The 10,000-nt window shown below is 46.1% G+C and overlaps 1 protein-coding gene across 4 annotated transcripts in view; it reads left to right on the top strand.

Annotated features, from left to right (window-relative positions):
* LOC134447288 (transcriptional enhancer factor TEF-3-like) overlaps positions 1-10,000 on the top strand; it is a 48,301-nt gene that overhangs the window by 25,931 nt on the left and 12,370 nt on the right. For 2 of the 4 annotated variants that reach the window (XM_063196683.1, XM_063196682.1), the window contains exons 4-8: positions 5,529-5,582; positions 6,759-6,802; positions 8,328-8,389; positions 8,755-8,885; positions 9,362-9,535. In XM_063196683.1, coding sequence (XP_063052753.1) covers positions 5,529-5,582; positions 6,759-6,802; positions 8,328-8,389; positions 8,755-8,885; positions 9,362-9,535 — 465 coding nt within the window. Of the gene's footprint in view, positions 1-5,447; positions 5,583-6,758; positions 6,803-8,327; positions 8,390-8,754; positions 8,886-9,361; positions 9,536-10,000 lie in introns of all 4 variants that reach the window. The other 2 variants (XM_063196681.1, XM_063196679.1) reach the window with 1 other exon arrangement.

The following is a 10,000-nucleotide window of genomic DNA, read 5'->3' as shown; positions in this document are numbered from 1 at the left end:
TCCCTGCACTGCTCTCACTGGCCTCAGGGGGGCGCAAGGCACAGACAGGACTGATGGATAGACAGACAGACAGACAGACAGACAGACAGACAGACAGACAGACAGACAGATAGATAGATAGATAGATAGATAGATAGATAGATAGATAGATAGATAGATAGATAGATAGATAGATAGATAGATAGATAGATAGATCTTGTTTAGTTATCTTGTGTCTTTCTTGTGTGCGTCCAGAAACTTGAGTACACGTCCTTATTTGGTGTTTTAATGCGGTAAGGTGTACTAGGCAGGATTTATGTGTAAACATTGAGTCATTTTCTAGTTGGCCTAATTTTCTACCGGGAATTAATTAACGCGAGTTACCCGCGAGGTACAGTGTTACTTTCTATCTGCCGTCGTGATATGGTGTGTTTTCATGCTTATGGTGTTGATGTATGTGTAAAATGGATATTTGTTATCATTTTTAGTTGATTGTGAGAGGAAACTTTGCCGTTTTGCCTTGCTACAGTTGGCTATTTCCTCCTAACTAGTAATAGAGCATTTAGTAGCCTATTTAGGCCTATCTAATGCATATTTCCCTGAGCTGTGAATGCTGGCTTGTTTCATGCTAATTTCATATTCAGTATTTAGGAGGCCCCTCAGTGGCCACAACTTTCTGAAAATAGGCCCTAGCTTATTAGTCATCATAGCAATATAATAATAATAGGCTATAATATAATATGATATGATATGATATAATATAATATAGGTAATATAATGTAATATAATATAATATGATATGATATGATATAATATAATATAGGTAATATAATGTAATAGGTCTATAATAAGTTATTATGTTACATTGGGCTATATGGTTTGGTGGGCCCCAGAATTTTTTCACATTTCAAAGTGGGCCTTGGTGTTCTGAAGTTTGAGATCGGCTGATATAGAGCATATACCCTGATAGTTTACAGTGGAATTCCATTTTCAATTTCATCAGCAAGATCTAGCGCAAATATTATTCTGTAGGTTGTCTACATGATGCAGCTCTTTATGACTGTGTTTTTGAATATTGGATAAATATCCAAGATGTACAATTTGACAATTGAACAGGAGGATAAAGGTTTAAACCAGAAATGGGTGGGATTTCAATATCAGGGTCACAAGGATTACTTTGCCTATTCATAAAGGTACAATGTGTAAGAATGGAGGAAAAGTAGTGATATGAAACAAATAGTCGTTCTGAGCTTATGTCATAGCAAGCTTAGGTCCCTGCATAGTTTAAGGTGGTACATAAATGTATGTAGACTGCCTTCAAATACAAAATTGTAATTCAATAGGAATATATGAAAGCAGTGATGGGTTAAATATTCATTCAAGTTTGAGCAAAACATGAGCAACAATGAATGAGCATCATATTTTGATAGTGAACACCGAAAACAAGACAAAAGTGTGTATGGTGTTCTCTCAAACATGATATACCGGCATCACCATAATAGGGTGAGAAGAATTGAAGCAATGCTTTTCAGTGAGGAGTGTGAGACCCAGTTCTCAGACCCCCGCATGAATGGTATACCATCGCATCCAAGACGTGCATAATGCGACTTCTCACATTTGTTAGGAAACACAGCGTCACTCCTGCCCCCTCTTGCAGTGACCCTGTAAAGAGCACATCAGCAGAGGTGTTAATGTCCATGGCTTTTGCTCTGAGCTCGCGTTGCGTGTTTGTGTGTGTGTGTGCGGTTGGTCACAGTTAGTGTTTTTGCTCGCCGGGACTTGACTTTTCTTCGCGTAGAGGTCGAGCGAGAGACTCTGCTGGCTGGCTGGTTGGCAGTCATGTTGGCTAGGGGCCACGGACGACTCCACTCCCCTCCACTCCCCAGGGGCCACTTTGGACTCCACTCCCCTCCGCTCCCCTCCACTCCCCTCAGCTGCTCTGGGGCTCACCGGCTGTTAGTCATAGGACTCATGGTGACGGTGACGGCTGCAGCAGCTTCTGACAGATCTCTTCCCCACCCCATCGCACCGCGCTCCTTTTCTTGTTGTTAGTTTTTCTTTTTTGTATATATGTAGTGCGCTATTCCCTTGTAATTGAAAACGGGGCCAGATGCACTTGCTATATTTCAGCCCTCTTGGCCCGACTTCTTGGAAGAAGAATGTCCTACTGGCTGCCCTCCACCTCCCAGGAGAGGAGAGGAGGAGAGTAAAGGAGAGGGAGAGGGAGAGGAGAGGAGAGGAGAGGAAAGGAGAGGAGAGGAGAGGAGAGAGGAGGAGAGGAGAGGAGAGAGGAGGAGAGAGGAGAGGAGAGAGGAGAGGAGAGGAGAGAGGTGAGAGGGGAGGAGGAGGGGAGAGGAGGAGAGGAGAGGAGAGGAGAGTATAAGAGGGTGTGGGAGAGGAGTGGACAGGAGAGGAGGGGAGAACAGGAGAGGTGAGGAGAGGAGAGGAGAGAGAGGGGAAAAGACAGGAGAGGAGAGGAGAGGAGAGGGGAAAAGAGAAGAGAGGAGAGGAGAGAGGAGACAAGAGGAGAGGCGAGGGGAGGAGAGGAGAGTCGGGGAGGAGAGGAGAGGAGGAGGAGAGGAGAGGAGAGGAGAGGAGAGTGCCCAGAGGAGAGGAGAGGAGGAGAGGAGAGGAGAAGAGAGACCCCAGAGGAGAGGAGAGGAGAGGCAAGGTGAGGCAGGGGCCCAGAGGAGAGGAGAGGAGAGGCTAGGAGAGACAACTGAGGCGAGGCCAGCCCAGGCCAGGCCAGGGGAAGTGAGGCCATGCGAGGCTTGGCAGCCAGTGGAAGGGAGGCCATGCTGAAGCGAGGCTTGGCTTGGCAGCCTCACAGGGCTCCTGCCCTCCCTCCTCCCTGCCTGTGCTCCGGCAATGTCAAACAGACAGATAAGACATATGCAGAGTTATTTAAGCATATTACACACCACAGAAGAATATGGAGAAAAAGAAAGATAACTCTTTCTGTCGTGTGCTCTCACTCTTTCTCTCTCTCTCTTTCTCTCTCTCTTTCGCTCCCTGTCTCTGGCTCTGTCTCTGTCTCTGTCTCTGTCTCTGTTTTTCTCTCTCTCTCTCTCTCTCTCTCTCTCTCTCTCTCTCTCTCTCTCTCTCTCTCTCTCTCTCTCTCTCTATCTCTCTCTCTCTTCTTATCTGTCTATCTATCTGGACGCTAACTACTGTGCTCTCATGTTGCCTGGGTTTGAAGTCAGCCAGCATGACCTTGTCAGCACCCCCCGCACTCTGCCAGGGCAATAAACCTTATCCAGACCCCCTTGCCCCCTCTAAACCTTCCTCTGCCCCCTTATCCAGACACGTGTCGGCTGGACCCATATATGCTATTGGCCAGGGGTTCCCAAACTTTACCATGGCAAGGTCCCCCATATACCGGTATATTCCAAACAAGGCCCCCCTTACATAGGTCATGCCACACTATTCTGTGCACCCCCTTTCACAACCATAGTCTAGGTCTATTACTTTGTTAATTCACTGGGATACATTAAATAATAACTTACAGATAATCGTAGTAATGTTCAGAGATGGAATAGATTAGAGGCACCTTTCCACATACTACCCGGCCGTGTCTTGCTGAGTGGTGCCGAGCTGAGTGGTGCTGTTAAACCAGCCTGGTTTATGTCTCCATTGCAAACCGTGTTACCCGGAGTATGGTATGGTTGGAGTTACGTTTTTGCCATTGTCACGTAACATTACTTTACGTAGGCTAGTTGACTAACGTAAGGACAGATATCGACAGCTATGTAATCTATTGAAGTCGGTTATACATAGTTTAAGCAACATCATATTTGGATACTACAATGTTTCTGCCTTTGATTGTAGCCTCTTACTGCAGCAGGGGTTGCCGGCGACCCTATTCACTTGCTGAAAATGCTTGACTACATCATAACAACATTGCCATAGTGCTGCGATAAGGGGTTAATATCAAAATAATAAAGTGTCAAACTAAGAGAGGTCTGAGGTAGTTGATCAGTGGCCGGCATGATTGTTTCTTGATTCACCGGTTAGGGAGAGCTGTAAACGCTATGAACGGCGGCCGAGTTGTGCAGTGTTGAACTGTAACGGGCAGAAAACGGGCAGTGGAAAAGGTCCATAATATATTGTACCGGTAGTTCTTAACTAATGGGAATAGCGTTATGCGTATTTGTATTATTTTGATACCCCACGGCCCTCCAGGGGTCCCCGGCCCCCACTTTGAAAACCACTGCTATAGGCAATGTAACAGCACCCCCTCTGCCTCTTCAGGTTGTCCAGATGCTCTTACGTAAGAGATGGTAGTGATAGTAGTGATAGCCTGCAGACCGTCTGGGTTTTGTCATGTGGCTTTGATGTGTGATGATATCTGCAAGAGCCCTTCACTAGGTCAGATTAGATTGGCATTTTTATCCTCCATTTGTAATAAAAATAAACAAATTCAGCCTCATCGCCATCAAACTCCCTGACTTGGAATTCAAACTGCCAAATGACTGACACCACCGCTCGATGTAATACACCTCTAAGCTCTCGTTATTAGAGGGATTTATCTCCTCCGGGCAATTTAGCGGCATTGAAACATGAGATTGAGCAGTGCCAGTTATTGTGCTGGATATTAATACGATGCAGTACGGTAGGGTGAGGAACTAATTCTGGGCCCCCTCCTCTGCTGGGCCTGGTACAACTGACCAACCACCCACCCCCCCCTCGCCCGCGGGTCGGCTCCCATGCTGTCTTGTGCTCTTGTTTCGATCTGAAGGACATATTACATGTAGTATATACTGTGTATTATGTTACTTGTGAAAGCCATGCTCGTCCTGTCCACATCCTAGAAGCCATCTAAGACATGCAGAATGACTTCATTTCACAATAGGAAAGAATAGATAGAAGGAATATGATATGAATATGATAGAAGGGGGGTCTAGAAAGGGGTCACTTTAACCTGCCGATGTCCTATCCACGTCAGGTACAGTTTGACAAAGCATGTAGTTGCAGCACTATACACCTAAGGGTTGTGGTGAGGCACAGTGCAGTACAGCATGAGAATGCAATACTACATATGAATCCATGTAGATACACTAAACAAATGAAATGTTGCCCCCATCTTTTAGGAAGAGTAGGTGCGGGGGTCAGGGGTGACTAGGAGTCTGTGGTAGGGGAAGGGGTTGCTTTAAAGGACAAGTGCACTATTTTTAACATTTAGCCCCTTTTTTGAATCGTCTGCAATAAAGTAGTCTGGTCCTCTCCAATTTTGTGATGTTTGCTGCTGTCTCTGTTATTTGGCTAATTCAGATTTCACCTCAATTAGCTTTATGATGGCCGTCTATGGGCATGTCCAAATCTGTTCTTAAAACCACCCTAAACAGCCGCAAACATAAAAAAAATAGGTTAGGACCAGTCTACTGCAGACGATTCAGAAAAGGGGTTAAATATTGAGACTAGGTCCCTTGTCCTTTAACCGTGTGCTGTCGTGTCCGTGCCCCCCGCAGGACCAGGTTGCCAAAGACAAGGCCCTCCAGAGCATGGCCACCATGTCCTCCGCACAAATCATCTCCCCCACTGCCTTTCAGAACAAGATGGTGCTGCAGGGGCTGCCACGGCCAGCGTACCCCACGCACACTGGGGTGAGTAGCCTATTACATTACATTACATTACATTACAGTATAGGGGCTGCCAAGGCCAGCGTACCCCATCCACACTGGGGTGAACTACCGTATACTACATCATATTACATCACATCACATTACATTGCATCACATTGCATTACACTACATTACATTACATCACATCACACTACATCATATTACATTGCATTACATTACATTACATTACATTACATTACATTACACTACATCATATTACATTACATTACATTACAGTACATACCACTACATTACATTACACTACATTACATTACATTACATTACATTACAGGGGCTGCCAAGGCCAGCGCACCCCATTTTGGTTGGGTGCATATCAGACATTAGAGATGGGTAATCTGAGGTGAAACTCACCCCGCCGGGCATGGGGTACTATACTGTATGTAGGCTATGTAATGAAACGGGCGTCCCTAACTTTGCGCAGGGAATATCTCTCTCTCTCTCCCTCTCTCTCTCTCTCTCTCTCTCCCTCTCTCTCTCTCTCTATCACAAAGTTGACAGAGTGATGGTCAGTTGGGAGAAATAAACATGTTTGAAATTTGATTAGGCCTACTAAGATTTACACCAGACTCACTGTACATTGCTGGTGTTTCCAGACGCGCGATGCGACATGTGTCAATTCAGCGCGTAATGCTTGCAACTTTTTTGTGTGTAATTTATGAACGTGCGTGCCTTGGCGCATTGATACACTGGAATCACAGACTTCTATACAAGTTAGTGACTGGAATGCGGTCAGAAAAGTGACCTAATAGTGGGACTACTTCAGGTGTTCATATATAGACAGTTAATCAACACCCAATTTAGTGCGTCACAATGGGAGATTCCAGACTGCCGTGGTATAAGGCTTGGTATGGTTTACCGTAATTTACCATCTCCCCTCGATATGAATAATTGCTGTAAATAATTGATTGTTAATCCTGTTCTTCCAGCTGTTGTCTGAGTATGGTGGTAGGCTATTACTCCTAGTTCTTAGCGGCCATGTTATCATTGAGTCTAATGAGTCATTCTGTTCAATGATACACATACAGTACAGTACATTGAGGTTACTTGAGGTACAAATTGTGTCACCAACGTCAGAACAGATGAAAGGTAGTTTATAAGGTAGCTCATTCATAACTTTAAATTAATACTTTCTTACAGTTCTGGCATGGCGCTCTACCAGGACAGCCTGCAGGCCCTGAAGAGTAAGTTTCTCCTCATATCTGTTACTCTCTCTCTCTCTCTCTCTCTCTCTCTCTCTCTCTCTCTCTCTCTCTCTCTCTCTCTCTCTCTCTCTCTCTCTACTGTATATGTGTGAGAATCTTTTTCTGTCTGTTTTTTTCTCTCTTTCTCTCACTTTGTGTGAGTATGCTGAGAGTGGCAGCATCTCTCTCCTCTCTCTCTCCCTCTCTCTCTCTCTCTCTCTCTCTCTCTCTGAGAATTAAAGATAGAGTGAGGATATGAATGAATGAAATGTCAAGTCAGACAGTGACTGAGAGTGAGAGTATGTGTGTGTGTGCGTGCGTGCCTGTGTGCATGTTTGTATGTGTGTGCGTGCGTCATGTGTGTGTGCGCACTTGTGTGTGCATGCGTGTGTGTGTCTGAGAGGGGCAGCCTCTCCGTTTTTGTCTGTAGCCTTTGTCTGTTGTCTGCCTGACCTCAGTGTATGAGAGCACGTCTGGGCTGCCTTCTACACGTGCAGAGAGCTATAATTCCCATGCGAGGAGAAAGAGAGAGAGAGGGAGACAGAAAGAGGGGGAGACAGAAAGACGGAGAGAGACAGTTCGATTGGCTTCTGTAAAATTCTCAGAAGGAACAGAACGACCAAGAGCGGGAGAGGGGCAAAAAAGTTGACATGCCTGAAATATCCTACAGATGAACAAAGTGTTGTACTGGGGGCTGGATCATCTCTAGTCTAGCCTTTGAGACACTGTACTTCTCTAGTCTAGCCTTTGAGACACTGTACTTCTCTAGTCTAGCCTTTGAGACACTGTACTTCTCTAGTCTAGCCTTTGAGACACTGTACTTCTCTAGTCTAGCCTTTGAGACACTATACTTCTCTAGTCTAGCCTTTGAGACACTGCCAAACCAAAGGGCCTTGCAGCCAAAGCTAAGTCTTGGCGGGAGAAATTCACAGCTTTTGTACACCTCTCGATAAGGTTTCCTCATCAGCCTAAATTTAGGCCGTGTGTGTGTGTGTGTGTGTGTGTGTGTGTGTGTGTGTGTGTGTGTGTGGTGTGTGTGTGCGCGCACATGTGCTATTAGCAGCAACTCCTGCTAAAGCAATCACTCATGGCTACCCAGAGACACACACATTAAATCTGATCTAATCAAACGTTGTAAAAAACATACCTGTGGCTTGGTGTGTGTTACCAAGAGCGGTGATCCCAGCTGTGGATTGTTGGTGTGTGTGTGTGGTGTGGTGTTGTCTGATTGATTACCTGTGGACTGGTAATATGTTACACTGCTGTCGCTCCGCTTAACTCCGCTGGTAATACGCTAGCAACTAGCAAACAGCGATAACGTTTGGGGAAATATTTGGAGTAGGCCTATGTTAAGAAGATTTCTAATGTAAACAAAATATGCCCTCATTAAAATAGCTCAGGGCTTAGCCGAAAAATGTAATATCACCAGGTACTGACAAGTCAAGGGTAGCGTGAGCAATACAACTGCATATTGAAATTGGCAGAAGTTACCCTTTAACTCAATTCCTCTTGTTTCCCTCCACAGCATCAAACCCTTTGCCCAACAGAGCTACGCCATGCAGGCGTCCGGCCCGCCTCCCATCACAGGTACCTTCTCATCCTACAAACACTTTCCTCATCTTATCCTTATAATGCACACCGTTTCACCTGTGTGATACGCATAGAAAAGGTTTAACTACCATAGTACTCGACCACTATGACATTACCCAGAACCTTTATTAATACACTATGACCAATTATCGAAATGTTATGTTGACTTAATTGATGAAGAGCAAGGTGGGACCGTTCACTCTTTGCTGAAAAGACTCAACTGTACCTTAACCATAACCTTAAGCTCCTTCTCCCTCTCTCCCTCTCTCTCCCTCTCTCTACCTCTCCCTCTCTCTACCTCTCCCTCTCTCCCTCCCCCCCCCCCCCCTCTCTCCCCCTCCTCCCCCTCCCTCCTCCCCCAGGTTACGAGAGCACGGCGGGCTTGTCGATGTCCCCCAGTGCTCCCCCATGGCAGGGCCGCAGCATCGCCAGCTCCAAGCTCCGCATGCTGGAGTTCTCAGCTTTCCTGGAGCAGCCGCAGGACTCGGAGACAGTGAGGCTCTAATACAGACGCACGCACGCACGCACGCACGCACACACACTAGCAAACATGCACACACGCACAAGCGCGTGCACACGTGCGCACACACACGCACATTATTCCTTCCAGGATCAGCATTTGTAACAGTAGCATCACAGACTACCACTCCAACCAGGGAAAACCCTCTCACACACGCACATCATTTTTGAGAATGCTGTCTGGAAAGTCATCTGCAAGGTTTCTTTTGATGAAGTTTGAAGCATCTAAAGCATAGCATCAGAGTGCAACAAGTAACGCGTTTGGTTGACTTTTATTACCCGTCTCTCTGTCTCCTCTCTCTCTCTCTGTCTGTCTCTCTCCCTCTCTGTCTCTGTCTGTCTCTCTCCCTCTCTGTCTCTGTCTGTCTTTCTCTCTCTCTCCCTCTCTCTCACTCTGTCTGTCTGTCTCTCCCTCCCTCTCTCTCTCTCTCTCTCTCTCTCTCTCCCCAGTTCAATAAGCATCTGTTTGTCCACATCGGCCAGTCCAACCCGACCTTCGGCGATCCCTACCTGGAAGCGGTGGACATCCGGCAGATTTACGACAAGTTCCCGGAGAAGAAGGGCGGCCTGAAGGAGCTGTTTGAGAAGGGGCCCCCCAACGCCTTCTTCCTCGTCAAGTTCTGGGTAAGCCTCATCATGTCGTTTTGGGTAGGGTGTCATGCCCATGTCGTTTTGGGTAGGGTGTACACATCCAAAGTCACTTGTTGCAGGTGCCAGACAAAACTGTCAGACAGCTGAAGAAGGTACTGTACTGTAGGTCCAACCTCATCTTCACGTCATCCAGGGACGTTGGAAGGTAGCAGCAGCATCATTGCGCTTTTTTCTGTCATTAACCCATTGATGCCTGATGTTGCGCTGTGCATCATTGGCCCTGGCACCTGGAGCTGCATTACGCAACATTCTGGCTCATCAGATTTGAGACAACTTTGTCAAAAAATCTCTGTTTGTTTGAGATGAATGAACATATTCTAATGAACGATGAGGGTCTTCGCATTTAAATGCAACTTAGTGCATATTTTGATCTTCTTCAGAAGCTGAGATATTTAAGTTTTTAGAGGCTGAGGGCAGATTTTCTTAAAAAGGGCTCAG

The sequence above is a fragment of the Engraulis encrasicolus genome, chromosome 4 (genome assembly GCF_034702125.1).
Source record: "Engraulis encrasicolus isolate BLACKSEA-1 chromosome 4, IST_EnEncr_1.0, whole genome shotgun sequence".
Lineage (NCBI taxonomy): Eukaryota > Metazoa > Chordata > Actinopteri > Clupeiformes > Engraulidae > Engraulis > Engraulis encrasicolus.
Note: the sequence above shows the minus strand (reverse complement) of the source record. Positions and strands in the feature narration are given on the sequence as shown.